Source organism: Monodelphis domestica, chromosome 3 (assembly GCF_027887165.1).
Source record: "Monodelphis domestica isolate mMonDom1 chromosome 3, mMonDom1.pri, whole genome shotgun sequence".
Lineage (NCBI taxonomy): Eukaryota > Metazoa > Chordata > Mammalia > Didelphimorphia > Didelphidae > Monodelphis > Monodelphis domestica.
Genome location: NC_077229.1, coordinates 42,381,542 through 42,406,696, shown reverse-complemented (window position 1 = coordinate 42,406,696; position 25,155 = coordinate 42,381,542). Strand labels below are relative to the sequence as shown.

At 37.0% G+C, this 25,155-nt stretch overlaps 1 protein-coding gene across 8 annotated transcripts in view; it reads right to left on the bottom strand.

Moving 5' to 3' along the window:
- Window positions 1-25,155, bottom strand: part of HECTD4 (HECT domain E3 ubiquitin protein ligase 4) — a 225,708-nt gene that overhangs the window by 127,219 nt on the left and 73,334 nt on the right. For all 8 annotated transcript variants that reach the window (XM_056821721.1, XM_056821722.1, XM_056821726.1 and 5 more), the window contains exons 3-8: window positions 20,276-20,365; window positions 19,609-19,739; window positions 14,783-14,891; window positions 14,343-14,481; window positions 7,657-7,827; window positions 4,716-4,908 (exon numbers count right to left, since the gene is read on the bottom strand). In XM_056821721.1, coding sequence (XP_056677699.1) covers window positions 4,716-4,908; window positions 7,657-7,827; window positions 14,343-14,481; window positions 14,783-14,891; window positions 19,609-19,739; window positions 20,276-20,365 — 833 coding nt within the window. The remainder of the gene's footprint in view (window positions 1-4,715; window positions 4,909-7,656; window positions 7,828-14,342; window positions 14,482-14,782; window positions 14,892-19,608; window positions 19,740-20,275; window positions 20,366-25,155) is intronic.

The window sequence follows — 25,155 nt, the reverse complement described above, 5'->3', positions numbered from 1 at the left end:
TTCTTTCTCACAAGTCCCTCAGAAATATTTTGGATCATTACATTGCTGCTGGTAGAGAAGTCCATTACATTTGATTGTAGCACACTGTATATGTCTCTGTATAAAGTTCTCTTGGTTCTGCTCCTTTTACACTGCATCAATTCCTGGAGGTTGTTCCAGTTCACATGGAATTCCTCCAGTTTATTATTCATTTTAGCACAATAGTATTCCAAAAAATGCAAAAATCTTAAATAAAATACTAACAAAGAGATTGCAACAATATATCACAAGGATTATTCACTATGACTAGGGTGGGATTTATACCAAGAATGAAAGACTGGTTTAATAGTAGGAAAACCACCTGTACAACTGATGATACCAATAATCAAAATAAAAGAAACCACATGATTACCTCAATAGATGCAGAAAAAGCCTTTGACAAAATACACCACCTATTCTTATTGAAACCACTAGAAAGCATGGGAATAAATGGGTCTTTCCCCAAAATAATAAGTAGTATTTATTTAAATCCATCAGCAAATATCATCTGCAATGGGGATAAGTTAGGAGCTTCCCAATAAGATCAGGAGTTAAGCAAGGATGTCCATTATCATGACTATCATTTAATATTCTACTAGAAATGCTAGCTGTAGCAATTAGATAAGAAAAAGAAATTAAAGGAGTTAAAGTAGGCAATGAGGTAACTAAACCATCACTCTTTGCAGATGATATGATAGTATACTTACTGAATACTAGAAAACCAACTAAAAAGATGGTGTGAAAATAATAACTTTAGCAAAGTTGCAGGATACAAAATAAACCTACATAAATCATCAGCATTTCTGTATATTTCCAACAAAAATCAACAGCAAGAATTAGAAAGAGAAGCTCCATTTAAAGCCACTCTAGACAATATAAAATATATGGGAATCTATCTGCCAAGACAAACACAGGAATTATATGAATACAATTACAAACTACTTTTCACGCAAAACTTTGTCTAAATCATTGGAAAAACATTAATTGCTCCTGAGTAGGACAAACTAATATAATAAAAATTACAACCCTAACCTAAATAAATTTATTTATTCAGTGCCATACCTATCAAACTACCAAAATTATTTTATAAAACTAGAAAAAATAATAAGAAAATTCATCTGGAAGAACAAAAGATAAAGAATATCAAGGGAACTAACAAAAAAAAGTGAAGGATGGAGGCCTAGCAATACCAGGTCTTAAATTGTACTTTAAAGCAGTGATCCTCAAAACAACCTGGTAATGGCTAAGAGATTGAAGTATGGATCAATGGAATAGACTAGTAGTAGTAAATTACCTCAGTAATCTAGTGTTGGATAAATCCAGAGATCCCACTATTTCACAAAAACTGCTAGGAAAAATTGGAAAATAGTATGACAAAAATTAGGTTTAGATCAATATCTCACACTCTATACCAAAATAAGTTCAAAATGGGTATATGACTTAAACATAAAGAGTGATATAAGTAAATTAAGTGAACAGAGTAGTTAACCTGTCAGATTTATGGAGAAGGGAAGGATTTAAGACCAAACAAGAGATGGAGAAATACAAGATGTAGAATGAATGATTATAATTATATTAAATTTAAAAGGTTTTGTACAAACAAAATCAAAGTAACCAAGATTAGAAGGGAAGCAACAAATTGGGGGGAAAATTTATAACAAATTTCTCTGATAAAGGTCTAATTTCTCAAATATACATAGAACTAAGTCAAATTTATAAGAAATCAAGTCATTCCTCAATTGACAAATGGTCAAGGAATATGAATAGACAGTTCTCAGGTGAAGAAATCAAGACTATCAATAATCATGTGATAAAATTTTCTAAATCCCTCATGATTAGAGAAATGCATATCAAAACAACTCTGAGTACCACCTCACACCTAGCAGAATGGCCAATATGAAAGTAAAGGGAAATAATAAATATTGGAGGGGATATGGCAAAATTGGGACACTAATACATTGCTGGTGAAGTTGTGAATTGATCCAACCATTCTGGAAGGCAATTTGGAATTAAGCCTAAAGGGCTTGAGAAGAATGTATGTCCTTTGATTACCACTATTAGATTTATATACCAAAGAGATAAAAAAAATGGGAACAGATCTGTTTATATAAAAATATTTATAGCTACACTTTTTGTGGTAGCAAAACAATTGGAAACTGAGGGAAACTTCAATTGGGGAATGGATGAACAAATTAAGGTATAGGATGATGATGTGGAATACTATTATGCTATAAGGAATGGTGAACTAGATGATTACTTTAAAAACTGGAAAGAATTCCATGAACTGATGCAGAGTGAAATAACCAGAACCAGAAAAACATTATACATAGAGACTATAATACTGTGAGAGAATCAAATGTAATAGACTTTGCTACTAATACCAATGCAATGATCCAGGATGATTCTGGGGGACTTATGAGAAAGAATGCCATCCACATCTAGAGAAAGAACTGTTGGAGTAGAAACACAGAAGAAAACATCATTTATCATTTGTTTATATGGGCACATGATTTGGGGTTTAGGTTTTGTTTTTTTTTTAAACCCTTACCCTCTGTCTTAGAATCAATACTGTGTATTGGTTCCAGGGCAGAAGAGTGGTAAGGACTACACAATGGTGTTTAAGTGACTTGCCCAGGGTCACACAGCTAGGAAGTGTCTGAAGTCAGATTTGATCCTAGGACCTCCTGTCTCTAGGCCAGGCTCTCAATCCACTGAACCACCCAGCTGCCCCCAAGTTTAGGTCTTAAAATATTACTCTATTACAAAAATGAATAATATAGAAATGGGTTTTAAGTGATAATACATGTATAACCCAGTGGAATTGCTCATCAGCTTTGGGAGGGAGGGTAGAAGGGAAGGAAACAACATGAATCATTTAGCCATTGGAAAAAAATAAAATTAAAAAAAAATTTAAGTGTTCCACAGTTATGGATAGTATCTGGAATAAAGTACAAAAGAACGCAAAATCTCTTTAAACTGGTGAGCACCTTGAGATGCTCCCTATGCTGGCTGCATCAAACCTACCAGGTACTATAGACCTTTCTTAAAAAGATCTGTGATTACTCTAAAGATACTGGGCTGACAATCCCAGAGGAAACAAACACTGGATTAAGGATGTCCACTGTCCAAGTTGTGATGTGCAGCTGACTGGATAATCCACTGAGCCATTCAGTCAATATACTCACCTTGGACTGCAAATGGACAAATAACGGGGTCCAGAATTTAACTAAACTACAGGAGTGAGATGGATTGCACCTGGAAGGTCATGTTTTGTTTTTGACAGTCCCAAGCTCTTCCTGGATATATCATTACCTAAATCAGTGATGCCATATGGCCAATCCTGGACTATCACATTTTCAAGAAGAAATAAAATGACAAAATTCAACATGGAGAGGTGACAAAATTTTGGTCAAATAACAATGGTCTAATTAGTAGCATATTCAACTAGGCTTGATCCACAAGTATATATGAAACACTTAGTAAGTCAGATGCTGTCCTAGGAATTGAAGATAAAAAGACACAAGTGAAACAGTCAATGTTGTGCAATGCCCTGAGGGTAAAGCTTATAATAATTGGTCTAACTCTTCTGGAAAGCAATTCAAATGTTCCATACCTTTTGACTTTGATAATACCCATATTTATTGCATTCAGCTGTTTTCAGTCATATCTGATTCCTTGTGATTCCATGTGAAGTTTTCTTGGCAAAGATACTAAAGCGGTTTGCTATTTACTTCTCTAGCTCATCTTACAGATGAGGAAACTGAGGCCAACATGGTGAAGAGACTTACCCAGGGTCACACAGCTAGGAAGTGTTTGAGGCCAGACTTTAACTTAGATCTTCCTGACTCCAGACCTGGCACTCTATCCACTACACTACCTACCTGCTCCAAACCCCATATATCCTACACCAATATAGATCAATATAGCAGCCTTTTGTAGTAGGAAAGAACTAGAAACAAAGTAGAATTCTCCTGCCTGAAGAATGCCTAAACAAGGTCTGGCATATGAATGTATTAAGACTATGACTGTGCTATAAAAAAAAAATTATGAATCTGATGAACACAGAGGCACAGGAAGGCTTACATAAAATGATGCAAAATAGAGCAGGTAGAGCCAGGAAAACATTATCCAAATGACACAAAAATGGAAGTCAAGGACTGAAAACAACAAAACAAGTAACCAAATACTATGGCACTATGATTACCAAGCTGAACCAATCCCAAAGCATATGTAAAAGGTGACACTTCCCCACCTTCCTTCCAGAACTATAGGAGTGGGACAGTATGGACAAAATAAGATCTTTTCAATTTGTTGGTTAGTTTTGCTAAACTGTTTCTCTCTTTTTTTTAATCCTGACCTTCTATCTTAGAATCAACTAATTAAGTTTCAGTTCCATGGCAGAAGAGTAGTAAGAGCTAGGCAAAATGACTAGCTTGGGGTCACAGAGTGAAGAGATATCCAAGGCCAGATTTGAACCCAGGACCTCTTATCTCTGGGCCTGGCTCTCAATCCACTGAGCTACCCAGCTGCCCCCAACAAAAATTTTTTAAACAAGCATTTTCTGCCCTCAAATATCTTACATTCTACTACTAGCTAGTTTAACTTTTTAGAGATGCAAGAAAATATACCTGAAAGGAGACTGACGGAAAAGCCAAAGTACATTACGCTAGATTGGCTGATTTGGGAAATAATCATACCTGCTTGGTCCTCCTTCAATGTATTGGAGATGCTCGAGCCAGTTAAGGCTGCCAGGGTTGCTGATGGAGAAGCTCTGTACCGTGAAAGTCTACTCAAAAGCATCTCATTAATGCTTTTGGCAGACTCACCCTCCTTCCTCATGAGTATTATGCGTTCCTGAAGAGGACTGGCTACACACAATCCATTTTCAACCTATTTAAAAAGAAGAATATCCTTAGATAGTGTTTAAAATAACATTTTCAAATAATCTCAATTTATCAAGGTATTATTTTCCATTTGATAACTACAGTATAGTCTTGTTGCCACAAAAACAGCTATTTGTGAATGTGGGAAATGCTTAATGCTCTTTAAAAAAAATGCTTTTTTTTTTTTAAACCTTTGCCTCCTGCCTTAGGATCAATACTAAGTATCCATTCCAAGGCAGAAGAGTGGTAAGGGCTAGGAGACAAAATATAGAATTTTCCTCTTGTTCTTTCATACAAAGTTACTCCAGAGTACACATTTAATAAGTGAAGATGAATTCAGTTCTACCGGAAAGCTGTTCATAAGTTTTGCACAAGTGTCTAGAAATATTGTAATTCAGCCATTTCTGTTTGACTACATGACCCCATCGGGGATTTTCTCAGCAGATGGGCTAGTGTAGTTTGCTATTTCCTTCTCCAGTTCAATTTATAAATGAAGCAGCTGAGATCAACAGGGTTAAATGACTTGCCCAGGGTCACATAGCTATTAGCATCTAAGCCTATATTTGAACTTAGGTCTTCCTGACTCCAGGTCTAGTGCTTTCTATAGTTGCCACCTAACTTCCCAGGAGGAGCAGTGTCCTCTAATTAAAATAATCTGATCCCAGAAAGGGCAACTGAAAGGTCTGAGGGTGAATAACAAAATAAGCATCAGCAAGAGATGGAACATGTATACTTGTATGGGTTGGGAGAAAAATTGAGGATTATGAAAGTGCTGCCTCCTCAGTAAGTCCACACAGCTACTGTGGAAGGGTGTACTTCTTTGGATGAAGGCTATGCTCCAACTTCCAGAGAAACTTCAAATCCAGTGAGGAAGGATAGGAGTATCTATGATTTAAGTATTCCTGATAAGCCCACAGGATTAGACAAATGCTATCTGATGATTAACAGAGTGAACAATTACACATCAGATCACCCTCATCTCCATCTATCTCAGATATAGGCATGACCCCCCCCTAAAAAAAGGTGCCATGATGAAATGGATAGAGGGCCATCTTGGAGTCACAAAGGTCTCGGCTGAAGTCCTGACTCTGAAACATTCTTACCAAATGACTGACCAAACATTTAACTTCCCAGGGACCTAATCAATTCTCTTAAGACCCAAAATTACACAAGGGATGCACAATGACATGGGCAAAGGGAGCTTCTGCACTAAGAAGTCCTCAAAGATGCAGAATTACCCACATATATAAATTACTTCCAAGATAAAACAAAAAATCTTGTTTGGCTATTCAAGCCCTTTATCACCTGGCCCTCTCTGACTTTAGGTCCAGTGTCCTTCTACCTGATCCCCCTCTATGTACTCTGCAAGCCAATGACACTGGACTCTTTGCTACTGTTCCTCACAAACTCTATCTCCTGACTTTCAGCATTTTCAATTGACCACCAAGTTTGGAATTCTCTTCTTCCTTATTTCTGCCTCTGGGTTTCCTCCATATCTCAGCCAATGTCCTACCTTCTGTGAATCTTAAAAACTACTCAAGACTGTATCTTAGAAGATTTGATTTAGCTATTCCCTTATTGTAACAATGGAGATACTTGGTCTAACAAGAATCAGGAATGTATTGGGAACTTTTAAAATACTCCACCCTAATTAGGCATACTTTAGGGGAAGATAAAAATTGTAAACTCCTGATTGAACAATGAAAGTCCCTAACTCATACCTTATAGTAAAGCTAGAAACTTAAGATAGGTCTATTTTTAGATCTAATACAAAAAGGTGTTAAGTACCTGTAAAGGCTAATTTAATCACAAAAGGTCAAGTAATTTACAAAAGGCAAGCTTAACAAAGAGGTGTGAAGTACTCAGTAGATATAATCTAACCAGAGAAGGTGAGAACTAAAGAGAGAACTAAGAATGGGCAGTCCTGGAAAAAGGCATCTACTGTGATTGGTAGGTGTGAAAATTTAGGGGAGGTGACATAAGAGAAAATTTCTTTAAAAGGAAGGGGTAAAAGGTCAATTAAAACAATTTAGTTCGGAGTTTGAGAGGTCAGTTGAATTGAGGTGGTTATTCTGAACTGGGTTCAGGAGATTGAGTTCAGTTGGAGGACTGGAACCCAGCTTGGAGATGGTCTCATGGTGAGTGATAAGACTGCCTCCCTTACCCTTAGGCTCAAGGAGGCCACTTTGGCCAAAGCTTTTAACTACTGCCTAGCTCAGCCTGAGCCAGAGCAGTTTAAATTAATTAATTAATTCTCTCTCTCTCTCTCTCTCTCTCCTTTACTTAATTCCTTTTCTCTATATTAATTAAAATCTCCATAATTTCCAGACTGACTTGGGAATTTTATTTGGCAGCCATTTAAATCTAGATTTCAAGTCACAACACTAAAATTATCTTTTACACTTCTGCCAGAATATTCTCTTGTCTTTAATGAGGCAAATCCCAACTCTTTGTATCTAAATCTTATATGTCCATAGTTGTGGCATGTTGTCTCCCCAATTTGACCTCGAGCTCCTAGAAGGTAAAACCTGGATGGGGTTTTTTTTGGCCTTTCTTTGTATACCCAATGCTTAGTCAGACCTGGAGCAAGTGCAGATTACATATACACACATGTATTCACAATACCATGGCTAGCATTAGAGTTATACAAGAGCAAAATGGAGCTCCCCCATTCTAAAGTCTTAGAACATTTATGTTACCAACTGAAACTGAATGCCAATGGCGCATTCTTGACAATGGTAAAGGTTACACTTACTATGAGTTCAAAAATATCCATAAAAACAGAATGTCCTTTTGGTGTTTTTTCATTTAAACTTGCAGGAGACCAGATCCAATAGAAGTAAGTGCCATCTGAAGAAAGATGCACGGTGCTCATGGTGCTGCCAATAGGAAAGTGGTTTGCTGGCATTGGAACAATCTGGCATACCTAGAGAACAGAGGGAAAGAAAGGTCAAGGTAGCAGAGAGGCAAATTTAGTCTTATTATAAGGGGAAACTCCTAATGATGAGACCTATACAAAAGCAAAGTTTGCCTTGGGAGGTGTATGATTGAAAATCTGTTACCCTAAAAAAGAACTACATATCCCAAGAGCCCACTGATTTTCCTGTCATTATGTATTTCCTGTAGACAGAGGATAAAGGGCGTGGGCTTTGGAGGCTCCCTTTCTCAGATGTAGAATCAGCATTGATGGTGGTGAGTGGGGATGGCTAAAAATGGCTAACCAGCTATGGGCATGTGGACTTTATTTTGTATCTTCTTTATTCCTTGATTTCTAATTATCATTAATAAATCTCTTAAAATATAATATTATTATTGAGATTTAATTTTAACTGAGGTAAAAGATTCCCTTGATTGGAAGAGGTCTTCAAGCAAAGGCTGTGAATTACTAGGTGGGTATGTTGCATGGGGATTCTTTTTCAGGAAGAGGTCACATATACTAGAGAGCTGGTGAGCTTCCTTCCAATTCTATAATTCTATGATTTTGTGAAGTCATGACAGAAAAAAGAAATAGAACTTAAATCTAATTTTGCTTCTGTTTTCTCTGTCAAGCACAACGATCTTTGGACTAGGAAGGACAAAAATGATTAAGTTTAAACCAAATATAAAAAAAAGATAGTAAGAAAATACCTATTTGCCATGGAAGAAATGACAGAGTGAATATTGCTAAGTTGCTGTCAGGGATTTTTGACAAAATTGTTTAAAGACTATGGAGAATGAGAACAATGTTTCAGGAATAAAGAAAGACAAACATTCCTCTAATTTTTAATAAAAGGGAAGAGAGAATTTATAAACTATAGGCTGGTGAACAAAACTTCAATTGTTGATAAAATCCTAGAATGTACTATTAAAGGGATATCTGTAAGAGATGTACTATTTAATGTACCTTTAAAGGGATGGTCTATAAACATTTAGAAATGAATATATAGTACCAGTCAACTAAGAAGCAGCAGCGAATCAAGAACCCTGAAGAGGAGCTACAAAGATGCTCTCCCTAAGAATAACCAGAGTCCTGACCCAGGCCTTCCACTGCCAAGCCAGGAGAGTCTCCAGAAATGCCCTGAAAGCAAGCTTTATTGCCACAAGGAAACTCCATATCACTAAGGAAATTCCATTCTTATGGTCAATTTCTAACCATGAATCAGACTTGGGAGATGGCATCTCAACTGACCTTCAGGAGTCTGGGCATGTCCTAAATATTGGTGATGGTATTGCCCAGGTCCATGGGCTAAGGAATATTCAAGCAGAAGAAATGGTAGAATTTTTTTCAGGCTTAAAAGGTATGTCCCTCAATATGAAACCTGAAATTGTTGGTATTGTTGTATTTGGAAATGGCAAACTCATTAAAAAGGGAGATATTGTGAAGAGGACAGGAGCCATCATAGATGTTCCAGTTGGTGAGGAGTTGTTGGGCCGTGTTGTAGAAGCTCTGGGCAATTCCATCAATGGAAAGGGTTCAAATGATGTCAAAACATGTAGAAGAATTGGTCTGAAAGCTCCTGGAATCATTCCCAGAATCTCTGTGTCTAAACCCATGCAAACTGGCATTAAAGCTGTGGACAGTTTGGTACCAATTGGATGTGATCAGCAGGAACTTATTATTGGTGATAGACACACTGGCAAAACATTGATTGCCATTGCAACAATCATTAACCAAAAACACTTTCATGAAGGAGATAAAAAGAAGAAGATATACTGTATCTATGTCGCTCAACAACTGCTGAATTGTGGTTTGCGTCTAACTGAGTTGCTGAAACAAGGACAATATGCTCCCATGGCCATTGAAGAATAGGTGGCAGTCATCTATGCTGGTGTAAGAGGGTATCTTGACAAAATGGATCCCAGTAAAATCACCAAGTTTGAGCGTACATTTTTAGCTCACGTAATCAGCCAACACCAGGACCTCTTGAGCAGCATCAAAAGTGAAGGAATGATCTCAAAAGAGTCAGAGAAAAAGTTGAAAGGAATTGTCACAGACTTCTTGGATAAATTTAAAGATTAAACTCTCAAAGATGTATGTAACATGACAATTTGGTTCTTTCGGTGATTCTTCTACTAATTCAGTCCCAGTCAGCACAGGACTTTAATTACACACTCATGCACCCAATACACACACATCAGTGTGAAGGTGATTTTTTTTTAAATCAGGGATCATTAAGAGCTTTATGAAGAAAAGATTACATCAGATTAGCTTCTTTTTTGATACAATTAAACTAGTCATTTAGGGCAGTATCATGAACAAGAGACACCTAGATTTTTTGCAAATATTTGACAAAGCATTTCATGCTCTGCTTGTGGAAAAGAGGGAGAGATGTGAACCAGAAAAGAGTGCAGTCACATTAGTCTAAGGCTAGAAGAACAGCCAGATCTAATGAATCATCTAAATGGGTTGATATATACTCAGAGAGAGGTCTCCAAGGGAAAGACAAGGATTTGTCCTTGGATCTGTGCTGTTCAACATTCTTATCAATGATCAGAAGACACAAACTTGGGGAAAAGGACACTTTTTTTTGGCTTGGGAAAAAAAAGAACACCTAGTGAGGACAAATTAGCTATCTTCAAGTAAGGGAACAGGTGCAAAAGGAAGACAGATTAACTTGTCCCAGTGAGCTACAGAGAACAGAATGAAGAGTAATATGTAAAAGGTGTAATCAGATAAATTTAATCTCAGACAAATTTAATATAAGGTGAAAATTTCCTAACAATCAAGAGCTATTCAAAAGTAGAACAGGCTGCTTTGTGAAGAAGCTGGTTCTGCTACTGGGAGGTCCTCAAATATAGGTTGAATAATCACTTGTTGGAGATAAATTCTTGGAATGGATTTCTGCTCAGGCACAGGATAAATAGCTAAATTCTGTAAAGCTACTAAATTAAATGAAGACAGACTCATCAGAGAGAGAGAAGAACCAGGAAAGAGCAGAGGCATATAAATCAAAGAAAGAGATGATACCAATAAGAAGTGTTGAATGCTATGAAATGGTCAAGGGATATGAGGTCTAAAAAAGCTCCATGCATTTACCAATTGATTTCAGTATTGGGGACCTTAAGAGAGCAGTAGAATATAGAGAAGAAAGATCAGATTGTAGAATACTGGGTGGATGTAAAGAAGGAGGAGCTACAAATATAGACTTATTTTTTCTAGAAATGAAAGCAGGGAAGGGGGGGAAGAAAGATATAATAATCTCTTGGGGGGGATGGTGGTATCAGGACAAAGAGATGGTTTCTTTAGTATAAGAAAACTCTGAGTACCTCTTAAAAAGGAGTTGCCAGGAGAAAAGAAGAAACTAAACAGGGCCAAGAGAGAAGAAATGACAGATTCCCAAAGTTACAGGGTCTGAAGTCAGCAAAGTGAAGATGAAAGTAAGGGGAGAATATGGGTAAAGATAGAGATATGTTGTGAGGTGAGGTGTTTTTGCTCTCAGAAACAAAATTAATATGGTCTTTCTAGGAGCAGAAATGAAGTAAAGCTGGTAAAAGCAAATTATTTGAGAATCCGAGGTAAATACAAGGATCTATCAAATTCAGAGGAAGCTAACTTTTCCCTTTAAGTGGCAATTAGGAATGTAAAGAGGGGGCAGCTAGGTGGCTCAGAGTCAGGCCCAGAGACTGGTCCTGGGTTCAAATCAGGCCTCAGACACTTCCCAGCTGTGCGACCCTGGGCAAGTCACTTAACCTCCATTGCCTGGCCCTTACCACTCTTCTGCCGTGGAACCAAAACATAGTATTAATTCTAAGATAGAAGGTAAGGGTTCAAAAAAATGTAAGGAGCCATTTATAGCAATATCCCTAATTTTCAGAATCTATTCAAAATAAAAAAAATTTTTTTGGAATAAGAATGCTTGTTCTTATAAGCTAAAATCATGTGATGTCAAATCACTATAGGAAAATTCCTCATGAAGAGGCATTCTCATACAAAGAAGTTTTCTAGACTTCTGTCTTCATTAAATGCCTTCCTGGTACCAAGACATATATAGATAAATTCAAGTGGCCACTGTTCTCTAAAAGTACACTCACTTTCTGAAATGGGAAGAAAATCAAAAGAAAAATACATTTTACAAATTCAGAGAGATCTAAAAGGCAAAAACTGTTAAAGTTCTTTAAAGAAACTTCCTAAAACTAGAGAACAATGATGTAGTCCAGTTAGAAGTGATTACATTGCAAATTGATTATTCTATCTCCAATACAGACAAGGGGATAGTGGATCTCCATCTCCTGGAGAGACATCAGTGCTCCCATAACCTCTGAATAGAAATAATAGGTCAATTTGACCAAATCCTGAAAACAGATGAAACATCAAATTTAATACCTAGATGTCAGCAGTTTGAGGTCATCCATAGTTAGTAACTATAAAACTATTTTTGGTCAGAGTTCCATCTTAATGCTGTTTCATCCCACAAAGATAGCTTGTAATTACAGAGTTGATAAATTACTTCGATTCCAAATTATAGATACTGAAATATTTTTCCCTCAGCTAAGTTTCCTACCTTAATTTTAAAATTATATTTATTAAAAAGAAAAAGAAGTTGATTGTTTTGGTTTTATTAGTTAAATGTACCAAGGACCTTTGTATTTTGGGTGTAATAATTATGGAAATCAGTCTATTTGTCAATCAATAAACATCTGGCCATTAAACATTTACTACGTGACAGGCATACAAAGTAGGCAAAAACAGTCCTTGTGCTCATGAAGCTTACATCATGGTAGGAGAGACAACATGTAAATTGAGAATATACAAGATACAAAGAGGATATAGGAGGCAATATAAGAGAAGACTGGGACGACTGAGAAAGTTGGGACTTGTGCTGAGGCTTTAAAGAAGCCAAGAAAACCAAGAAGTGGAGGTAAGGAGGCATGGCTTTTCAGGCTTCAAGGATAATCACTGCAAAGGCACAGGTAGAAGAGAGTATTGTGTTCAAGGAGTTCTAGTTCAGCTAAACTATAGAGTATTCAGAGGAGAGCAAGAGTCATAAAAGCCAAATAGAAAACTCTGGACTTCATCTGGGAGGTAAGAGAGAACCAAGGTGTTTTAGGAGGGTGGGGAGTGAAGGGGGAGTTTGACGTGGTCAGACCTGCACTTTAGGAAATCTACTTTGGCAGTTGGGTGGAAGAAAGAAGGGAAAAGAGAGATATTTAAGGCAAAGAGACCAGACAGAAGGCTACTGTGATAATCTCAGACAATAATCAGGGCTTGAACTAGGGTAGTGGCTATTATATAAGTGGAGAAAGGTAGATGAACCCAGATAGGGTTGTGAAGGCAGAAACAACAAGATTTGGCAGAGGACTAGCTAGGTAAGGGTTTTGGGGGAGGGTAAGAGTGAAGAGTCAGGAAGACACCAAAGTCATGTATCTGGGTGCCTTGGGATTGTGGTGTTCTATAAAAGTAATAGGCAAGTTGGAAAGGGGTAAGGTTTGGGAAGAATAATGAGCCCCATTTTAGAAATGTTGAGTTTGATATATCCATGGAATATCTAATCTGAGATGTCTAAAAAGGCAATTAGAGACGCATGACTTCAGGTCAGGAGAGACTAGGGTTATACATAAAGATCTGGGAATCAGTAGCATAGAAATAAGGGCCTGGGGAACTGAGGAGCCATGACATCCGGTGAGATTACCAAGTGAGTGAGTATAGAGAATAGGACTTAGGACAAAGCTCTAAAGAGAGGAGAGAGAAGAAGAAAGAATGAGGGGAGGAGGGGGAAAGGGAGGAATACGAGAGTGAGAGAGACAGAGACAGAGAGAAAAGGATGAAAAATCAGCAAAGGAGAAAGAGAAAGGCTATCTAGATATAAGGTAAACTAGGAGAGAAAAACATTATGAAAACTCTGAGGTCAGAGCAGCTCAGAGAAGACAGTGATCAAAAAGATCAAAAAGGAGGCAAAGAGGTCAAAAGAATGAGGATTGAGAAAAAACCATTAGATTTAGCAATTAAGAGATCACTGATAACTTTGGAGAAGGTAATTTCAGTTAAGAATAATAAAATATTCTTTGATCCAATAATCTAATTACTAGAAATATACATCAAAGATATAATTAGAAGAAAAAAAAATCCCTGTCTCTCTCTATAGAGATTTACACCTATAATATCTATAATGGGAAATCATTTAAATGTCCAATGTTAGGGACTGACTAAACAAACTAGCACATCAATGCAACATAATACTAGGTTGTCCTTCAAAATGACAGCATGGCAATGCTAAAGAAATATGGGAAGCAATGACTAGAAAAGTGACCAACATGGATTATTGGAAATACATTTAGACATATGTAACTGGGCAAAAAGATGAGAATGTAATAGTGAGAGAAAATGAGAAATTATCTATGTTAAGACAGGTTTTTATTATAAATGGTTCTGAATATACATTCAACTCATATTCTTTATAATGAGAAGTTACATTTATAATAATTTTTTAAACATCCCCCCACAGTACTACTGTTTGATTTTACCTGAAGAGTATTCTGGTCAATGACCTGGAAAAGGGAATGAGGTTTATTATCAAAAGAGACAGGTCGATGAAGAAGATTGCCATTGCCAAAAGCAACCCATCCTGGTTCCAGTTCCTCATTACGGCAATACACAAAACCTCTGTAAAAGAACAGGGTATAAGTGTTTAATAATTGTGATTTTAAAAAAATTCTCAAGCACAAGAAACATTTCTTTCTTTCTTTTTAAATATAAACTCTTACATTCTGTCTTAGTCAATTCTAAGGATTAGGTTAAATGACTTGCCATGGGTTACACAAATTTGAACCCAGGACTTCTTATCTCCAAGCCTGCTCTCTATGCACTGAGCTACCTAGTTGCCCCTCAAAATTCCCTTTCACAGAGATTTGTAAAAAAGGGAAATATTCCAACAAAAACATTTACCAAGTTTGACAGAGCTTACCGCAAAGTACCATGTAATCCAGATCCCAGTTTGCTTACTCCTCTACCAACAGAATTAGTAGTATACAAGTAAAGACCATCTGCTGTAAGACAGCGCCCCAAGTCAGCATCTGAAATAAATCAATATACATATAAATATATATGTGTCTGGGTAGCTATATATGTCTGTATACATATTTACATATACACAACAGATATTTTTTTAAATTTAAGTATCTTAACAGATTAAGAGATTTTAAACTGTGAACTCCCAAAGACAAAATTCCTATATGTGAAACATGAAGTTCTGCAGAAGTGGAGATAATCAATGGGGAAAGAAAATATTTTGAAGGATGAGATGAGGTTGGTAAGAAGGATGAAACATAATAATTGTTTTCATGCATTTAAAAAGATATCATGTAGAAATAGAATAAACTAGTTCTTGTTTGGCTTGAGGGAAGTGATGTGGATGATGCAAAGAGGCTAATTTAGGTTCAATGTGAAGAGGAACTTCGTAATGATCAGTAATCTAAAAGTAAAAAAGGATGCTTCAGTAATCTAAAAGTAAAAAAGGATGCTTCAATAATGACGTTTTCTTATCACTGGCTTGAGCTAAACAACCCTTTCTCAAGATGCATAGACAGGGGTCAGTACCTACTCCTTGCCAAAGGGCTAAATCCTGCCCCTGCCCGTTTTTGTATAGCTAATGACTTAAGTATGGATTTAACATTTTTTAAAACTCTACAACTTTATTTTATTTTATTTTTTTAATTTTTAAAAACCCTTACCTTCCATCTTGGAGTCAATACTGTGTACTGGCTCCAAGGCAGAAGAGTGGTAAGGGCTAGGCAATGGGGGTCAAGTGACTTGCCCAGGGTCACACAGCTGGGAAGTGTCTGAGGCCAAATTTGAACCTAGGACCTCCCATCTCTAGGCCTGGCTGTCAATCCACTGAGCTATCCAGCTGCCCCCTACAACTTTATTTTAAAACATTTTTTTAAAAAATTCTTAGCTCCAGAGTCATAAAAAAACTGTTGGTAGGCAGGATTTGATCCACAGGCTATTGCTACCCCCTGGACAAAATGACCTCTAGGGTGCCTTCCAACCCTAGGATTATGTGGAAAATCATTTCCTCCTAATGAATGAAGCATTCCCTGGTTAAGAGACCTTTCCTGGTCCCTGAAGTGCCATTACCTCTCAGATCACCTTTCTTTTACTTTCTGTATCTTGTATATACCCAGGTATCTACATGTTAGTATCCCACATTTGAATGTAAGTTTTTTGATGGGCAGAGTGGTTTTGTCTTTGGACCCAACACTTAGCACAATGCTTGTCATGAAGAAAATGTATAATAAAGGCTTGCTGACTAACTGATGGACAGTGTTTCAAAATGGCTATGGAAGGAGATCTATAAGCCAACAAACAAATACAGAAAATAGTTACTAGAGGATTTAAAGAAGACATCAGAGAGCCTTGCCCATGGAAAGAGAGAGAGAGTGTGAGAGAGAAAGAGAGAAAGAGAGAGGAAAAGAGAGAGAGAGAGAGAGAGAGAGTATACACATGCAGTACTAACATCATCTCTACTTCTAAAATTTATAGGAGTAGGAGAGACTCTTGCCTAGTCTTAGACCAAGAACTAGAATATTTGATTTCAGAGATCCTGAGAAGGCCTCTCTGCTGCCAAATAACCAACATCCTTGTTCAACTGACAGATCCTTAAAATTCCTTTCACAGGGAATAGATCCTTAGAATCATAGTTTAGAACTAGAAGAAGCCCCACCCAATCATCCAATCTAACCCCACCCCCAATCTTACAGAAGTAGAAACTGAGGCCTATGCAGGGGAAGCTACTTTTCCTAAAGGGAATAAGCAGCAGAGGTGGGATGCTACTGCCTTTCAAGACCCTTAGAAAAGGAATACATGGTCAATTCTATTATTTTCTAGGGAACTTTTGATTGGTGAAAGGGAAAGAGAAGATAATGGCACTGGAAGACTGAATATATGGAGGACAAGAAGAAGCAGAGAAAAGAGGCCAAAACTTAGAAGAAGAAGGTACCTTGGAAATCATCTAGTTCTACTTTCTGCTTACCATAGAATCCTAGGCAGATGGATATTTATCCTCTGTTTAAGTACCTTCAGTAAAAAGAGTTCATTCTAACATGAATGTCATTGGATAGCTGTGATGCTTAGGTTTCTTCCTAGTGTTGGTCCAAAAATATGACTCTTTAAATTTGCATCACTTGAAACTAAACCCTCTTCTGATATCTGACAACATATAACTTATAAATAGACTAAAAATGCTTAGGTCCTTAATGAGACCTAAATATAACCTTCATTTATTGTTGTTGTTCAGCCATTTTATTTGTGTCTGATGTTTTGTGGCCCCCATTTGGGGTTTTCTTGCCAGAGATACAGGAGTGATTTGCCAAATTCTTTCTCTTGCTCATTTTACAGATGAAGAAACAGAGGCAAAAAGGATGAAATGACCTGGCTAGGGTCACACAGCTATTAAATGTCTGAGGCCAGATCTGAACTCAAGAAGATGAGACTTTCTGACTGTAGGCCCAACAGTCTATCCAGTGAGCCACCTAGCTACCCAAGTCACTCATTGTCCCTCCTAAAAAAATGACACCCAAACCCACATTACTCAAGTGTGGTATGACCAGAATATGATAGCATTCTAGATTCTGGTGAATTAATAGTGCCTAAAATTGTGAAACCTTTTTTTTCCTTGGCCAGGAGCGGGGATGGGGGGTGGGGGTGGGGTGTCAATCTAATCATAGAGTTAATGCATATAAAACTTGTGGTCAAAAAAACATGCTAGGATTTTCCCACCCAAAACATTGCCAAGCCTGGACAACTGCACCCTATCTAAGCTGATAAAATGAACTTAACCCTGAATAGTCAAGCTGATTAATTTGGTAAGGGTGTTACACTGGCCATCTCCCTTCCAGCGTGGGGTGCATTTATAATAGGTCTGTCCAAGTCAATCATAAGAAATGGTGACCAAGACAGGGTCAATGACATAGCCTCATGGCAATCTACTGGAGACCAAGCCAAATCATGCCACTCTTTGGGCCAGCAATGTGTATCTCCTCCATCCTAATGTCATTCAGACTCTAGTTTGCCATGTTATCCACAAGGGCATAGACATTCTTTGGAAAAAAGCATAACCAATTTAGGAACTTTGTTGAATTCTAATCCATTATCTCATTGGCAAAGGGAATTCCTGATGTGGAAATTCCCTCCAGTGATAGATGCCAAAGGCAACTTCTCTGTAACTTCAGGCTCTGGAGAACTGGCTAAGTACAGAGGACAAGGGGCCTGCCCATGCTACCCCAGCCAGCATGTGTCTAGTGCCACAGCACTAAGTCGCAGATCTTCTGACTACAATATTCTACTCATCTTTAAGGTCACTAATTTCATATGAATGAAGAGAAAGCCTGTTCATCAGAAAGAGAACAGAGCTTGAGCTAAGATGATACTAGGTTCTAACTCCAGGACTCATTTTTTGGAGCTGTGGGACTCTAAGCAATTCACTTCAACCCCCTGAGGCTCTTTCCTCATCTGTAAAATGGAGATAATATCTGCACTACAAAGGACTTTTGGGCAGAAAGTACCCTGTAAACCTTACAGAATACAAGCTATTGCTATTTTAATAATGACTTTTAAATATTGATTACAATAGTAGGGAATAATTATATCTCTTTGTGTCTTTTCTGAAAATTACATGTTTACCCATGCTTCTAAGGAATGATCATAAAGTAAAAATAGTGGCTAAGACTTTAAGGGTTTACTTTTTCATAAACACTCAAGTCATTGCAGAAAAAGACATCTGCCTATTCAATGGAAGATTGTATTTAGTTGAAGGTAAATTAGCATTCCACCAGCTCAGTTACTAACAAGGGTACTGGTAGGCTTCTGCAGGCCATCTCTATATAAAAAATTATGGACAATCAGAGCTAAAAAAGGCCTGAGAGGCTCTCTGATCCAACTAAAATCTGAACCTCAATACCCTCAACAACATCCTTGCTAAGGGCTCATCCAGCCTGTGCTTTCCAAGATAGCCCATTTCACTTTGGGACAGATCTTACCATTCCTTCTATGAATTTGTCTAAATTTGCCTCTTTCTAAGTTCTGCCCCTTCTTAAGGGCAACTTTTTAGTTATAGAACTTGATACCACAGGAACAATGGAAGAGAGTCCAGAAGGGTGGAGAGAATTCAATCCATCTCTGCCTCCAACCCTCCAAAAAGTCCTGGTATACCTAGGTTTGGGCCAACTGAATCTTCTTGAAGTAACTGAGACTATTGTGACTTTCCTTATAGCACAGAAAAAAACTTTCTAATCTTCACTGAGAAAATTTCAGTTTCTCTATCTTAAAAATTGCTGGGGTCCCTTTCCATTTAAAGTGTTGATAATTCTGCAGCAGCACAAAGGCCTGTTCCAGCACACAAGGTAGCCTGGCAGTGCAATCCAATTCAGAATGCAAAGGGATTTTCCTTCTGCTTTCCCCTCTTTATTGGCTATGGCTTTTATCATTCACTAAAAAAAGAAAGCAAGATCTGATGATTTCTTCCCACCTTCCATATTTCCTGTATTGGGCACCTGAGACTATATATTCAAGCATCCATGAGTATTTTATATAAGTTTTTCAGATATGCCTGAACAGGAAACTGCCTATGTTATGTTCTCATATATTATCAGGTTTTATATTTTTGACAATAAAAGTAACTAACACAAGACTATGGGGACCTTGGAAAATTATGAAGACCCTGAACATAGACTTACAAGTAAATCATTCTCTCCACCCCTTATGCTGATCAACTCTGCCCCAAATCCAAATTACCTTTACTTTCAGCACTGGAACCAGTGTTACCATCTGGTGCTGGTAACATATCTTCATATCCCCAAGACACCATGTGCTTGCCGCCAAGCAAACAAGATGGTGATCCAGGACCTCCTTCTAAAAGTAAAAGCCTATAAAAGGGAAACGGCATTCAAGTTTTAAATTCTAAATAAAAAAAGGCAAAAAGCTTACTATCTGAAAAAGAAAAAAAAGAAAAACTCAAGCCAATTGAATAGAATATTAAACATTTGCAAGTTTGCACCAAAATAATAGGAAAATTTCAGAGGGTAGAATTTGTGATGAATGAAATTTTGACAAGATAAGAATTTGATCATGATATTTCTTTAAAATGTAACTGGATAGTTTTTATTCTTTAATGTTTGCTGTTATGGATGTGGCTGTGAGTAAAATCTCACTTTTTATGAGTTTTTAAATATACATAAATATATTTTAAATATATAAATATATTTTTTAAAAAATTTTACAATTACAAGTATTAAATTTTCACACAAGTTTTCCTCGGTTTTATGACTGAACTTATCTCCCTCCCTCCCTTCCCTTACCTCTCCTGGTACTGGCAGGTGCTTTAATCAGGGTTATACATGTATAAAATCTCATTTTTAAAGAAGTTCTTAAACATTTAGGCCATTTTCAAATAGAGGCTCACCTGTATAGTACATCAGCTACAGGCAGAGACCCCAGATCCGTCTGTTTCTGTAATAGATGGACTGTATGAACAAAAGTTTTCAGGGATCCCCTGAAAAAGTAACAGAAACACATCAAAATAGGTGAGATGATGAATGACAAAGTTTTGTAGCCCATTAACAGTTGAGGCAGGTTTTAGATATTTTCCAATGTGAAAACCCTGCTACTTAGCTATATTAGTCACTTCAACTCCCTGGGCCTCTATTTACCCTTTTATAAATGGAGGCAGTTGAATGAATTGGTCTCCAAAGTCTGCTCTAAATTTCTGACCTTATGATCTTATGAGAATCTGATTTGGGTCCTCACTACATATAGCCCAATAATCCTTTTTTTGATTTGTTGTGGATAATCCTTTAACTCTTCTCTAACTGATTCTCAATCTCTATATATACTATATTCTCCCTAATAAATTCTCCATAACAACTGTTTCAAACCTTTTTATTTCTCTTCAAGCTTCCCACATCTCTTCCAACCACACTCTCAGCTATGATCATCACTTCATATTTTACTTAAAAAACTGAGGTCAATTGGTAAGAACTCCCTTTCCCTCTCCTTTCTCATCTCAAAAACCTCTACCATCACCTCTTTACCTTGTAAATCTCTAATGATGAGATATTCTTTCTCCTTGCCAACACCAGTCTCCCTACATCTCTCAATCCCATGCATCTTCTCCAGAAAACTGCATATCCCATCCCCACCCCCACCCCATCAACATTATCAACTTCATCTCTAATCTTCAGTTACTTACTACCTACTGGTTTCTTCCTTGCTACCAACTCACCCAAATCTCTCCTATCTTTAAAATACCATCTCTAGAACTCACTAATCCAGTTAACTGTTGTCTTGTATCTCTCTCCTCTTCCTCAGCTAAACTACATTCAAGAGGGAGTGGATGGGGGATGGGGCCTTCACATGTGGTGTGAGGGTTGAATACCACAATTTGTTCAGCCATTCCCCAATCAAGGGATATCCCCTCAGTTTCCAATTTTTTGCCACCACAAAAAGCATAGCTATAAATATTTTTATACAAACAGATCCTTTCCCATTTTAAAAAATATCTTTAGGACACAAATGTAGCAGTGGTATTTGCTGGATCAAAAGCATTCATTCTTTTAAAGCCCTTTGGACATAATTCTAAATTGTCTTCTAGAATGGTTAGATCAATTCACAACTCCACCAGCAATGCATTAGTGTTCTAATTTTGCTACATCCCTTCCAACATTTATTATTTTCCTCTACTGTTCTATTGGCCACTCTACTAGGTATGGGGTGGTACCTCAGAGTTGTTTTGATTTGCATTTCTCTAATGAGGAGAGATTTGGAACATTTTTTCATATGATTATTGATAGTTTTGATTTCTTCATCTGAAAACTGTCTATATCCCTTGACCATTTGTCAATTGGGAAATGATTTTATTTCTTATAAATTTGACCTCGTTCTATGTAAATTTGAGAAATTAGACAAAAGATAAGGTTTAAAAAAAAAAATAAACTTCCCCATCCTTAATGTTAAAGTCACCAATGTCTTTCTAGGCTGTCAGATTTGCAACTTTGGTGTCATTCTTAGCTCCTCTCTCCTTTACCTCACACATCACAATTCCCAAATCTCATTTCTCTCTCTCTCTATCTTTTCTATCTCATTTCTATATCCCTCAAATATATTTCTTTCTCTCGATTCATGGTGACAGCACCCTAATTCAGGCCCTTATCATCTCTTATTGTAATTATTGTTCAACTGCTTCAAGTTTCTCCCCACTGCAATTCATACTCTACAAAGTTGACAATTTTCCTAAAACCTATGTCTGAGCATGTCACACCCTCCTTCTATAATGATTTCCTGTTACCTCTAGGATCAAAATATAAACTCTTCTGTTTGTCACTGAAAACCCTCTATAGCTAGACTCTTTCATACCTTTCTAGCCTTCTGACACATGACTCCTTTTTGCACATTCTGTGATCCAGCCAATATTGGCTTACCTGCCATTCCATAGATAGGATGGTTCCATCTCTTTACATCTTTGTACTGGCTGTTGTCCATGCCTGGACTGAACTCCCCATTTATCCCTACTTCTTGGAATCCCTGGTTTCCTTTAAAACTCAGCTCAGGTATCACCTTCTAATGAAGCCTTTCTTTACTGCCCCAGCTACTAGTACATTCTCTCTGTTTGTTTTGTATATATTCTTTGCATAACTATATTAGGAAATGTAGTCTCGCCATCAGAATATGAGCTCCTAGGAAAAGAGACTGTTTTCCCTTTTGTCTTTGTATTGTTTGCAATTTAGAATAGTGTTAATTAAGCATATTGTGGTACTTACCAAATGTTTGAGTATCTTCCTGACTTTAGTTAACTACTACACCTTTTTTCTTTCTTTCCCATCAAATCTGTGAAAAGTCCTTTATATATTTAGCAAGAACAATAGAGAGGGAGTTTTATGATGTACAAGAGTTAATCTAGCCAGAAATCAAATATATATTAGCACAAGTTAATGGTTTCATCTATCAGAAAAGCTACATTCAGAATGTTACCTTAATTTCCTGAGTCAGTACTCTAATCACTCAGTCTAGTAATCTGAAACCCCTAAAGAAAGGGAACAACTAATACTGGGTAGGAAAGTTTAGAAGTTTCCTCTTAACTGATTTACTCATTAAATATGGCAGAACTGAAAAGTCAGGAGTACAGTTTATGGGGTTGTATGGCCCTATCAGTCAACATTAAGGATCAGCTGGTATGCTGGACCCACTGTCAAGTGTTGGGATACAAAGCCAAAAGTGAAAGAGGAAGAGGCTCCTCGAGGAGCCTTCATTCCACTACCTAGGTGGAAGAATTTAGGTTTAGAATCAGAATGCTTCTAAACTTAGCTTTTCCACTAAAGGCTGAATTTCTCCAGGTCTCAATCTTTACGTCTGTCAACAGGGATAATAATCTTACTTGTTTTAGGTCCCTCAATAAACCTTTGTGAAGAAAAAATGAGATAGAAAGCATTTCAAAAAGGTTAAAAAAGCATCATAATTATAAAATGTATTGTTGCTAAATGTGATCAGACTCAATGACTGTCCCTTTTTTTTGTTCCTTCTCTTATCAGAAGGGCCAAAGACAGGAGTACCTAAGCAGATGTCCACAAGGGTTTCTACAAATGCACATACTTTCTTAGGGCTTAAAGCTAAGCTGTGACAGTTTACTAAAGGTGATAAAACTGAAAATAACTGTTGGTCATATTTTGCTTTAAAAATCATTAAAGTTCAGTCATTGAAGGCCAACTTTGAACTGTCAATGGCCAAAATTACTCAGTAAGTAGTAAAAAGCAATCAGATATTGATATAATCAATGCATTATGGCCAATAGAAGATTCTTTCAATATAAAGAATGAGAAATGGAAAAGAAACGTTGGCAGGGAGCATTAGAGTCCTCCAGAAATACTAACATGGGCCTTGCTTTTAAAAAAGTTACCCTATTTTTCATACCAATCTTGACCTTATGATTTCAGATGCTAGGTTTATATCTTTGTAATCAAGAAAGCTAAGGACAGCAAAAAGAGACCATGTGTACAAGATATTTATAGCAGGAATATTTGTTGGAAACAGACTTTGTATCCTTTTATAAGAGAATGGCTGTCAAATTATGGTATGTGGATATAAGGAATATCACTGTGCTGTAAAAATTATTGAGTAAGACAAATTCAAAGAAACCTAGAAATACTTAGATGAAAGGGACTTTGCAGCAAAAAGTAAAGAACTCAAAGTCAAAAAAATTAATTTAAACTTTCAAATTTTTCTTTATGAAAACCCAGACAATTTGAAAATACTTTATTGAAAGGCTTTGCTCTATTTATAAAGCATATGTGATTGTGTGAGAGCACAGTGCTAATGAAGCAGAGCTGATGAGTCTGATAATTTCTGAAGCAGTTACCTCAATTTTGTTCTGCCAAAAGCTAGACTCCTAACTCAAAATGGCTGGCTCACAAACATGTCCATATTAATAAAAAGAAATTAAGGAGACTTTGGAATGGCTCTATGAAACTCCTTGACTAGAAAAATAACACAAAGACTATGTCCTCTCAGTCATGGGTCAATAGCATCCTCTTCTGTGTGAAACAATGAATTCTTAGATATGGAACACTCAGTTAAATCAACACAAACAAGTGACCAACCTCAAAATATAAAGTAAAGTGGTTCTGTAGAAGCTCAGGGCAATACTTCAACACAGTTACTGAGAACCTAGCATGGGTAAAGTCCCAGGCAAGGCACTATAAAAGAATACAAAGATGAATAAGAAGCTGTTTCTCAGACCTTAAAGAGCCTAACAATCTGTTAGGAAATAGCAGAAATAGATACAATAAGTATAGGAAGGAATGTAAAAATTTTATGAAAAAATACAGAGTAAAATGTCATAGAAACCCAGGAGGATGCACTTCAGACTGGGAAGCATACAGGATTATAGATTCAGGGTTAGAAGGAATTTAGAGGCCATCAAGTTCAACCCCTTCATTTTATGATCAGGAAACAGGTGCAGAGAGCTTAAATGATTTATTCAAGGCTAATCAGTCAGTCAATATACACATTAATCAACCACTTACATGTGCCAGGTACAGGGTTAAGTGCCAAGTATACAAAGGCAAAAAAAGCTTCTACTCCCAAGGAGTTGACATTATAATGGGGGAGACATATAACTATATGGACATAGGCCAGATATATATATATGGTACACAAAAGTAATCGGAAAGGGAAAGGCACTACCATTAAGAGCAATCAGGAAAGGGGCCTGGAGACAATACATACTTAGTTCAAATTTGGCCTTAAACATTTCCTAGCTTTGGGATCCTGGACAAGTAATTTAACCTAGCC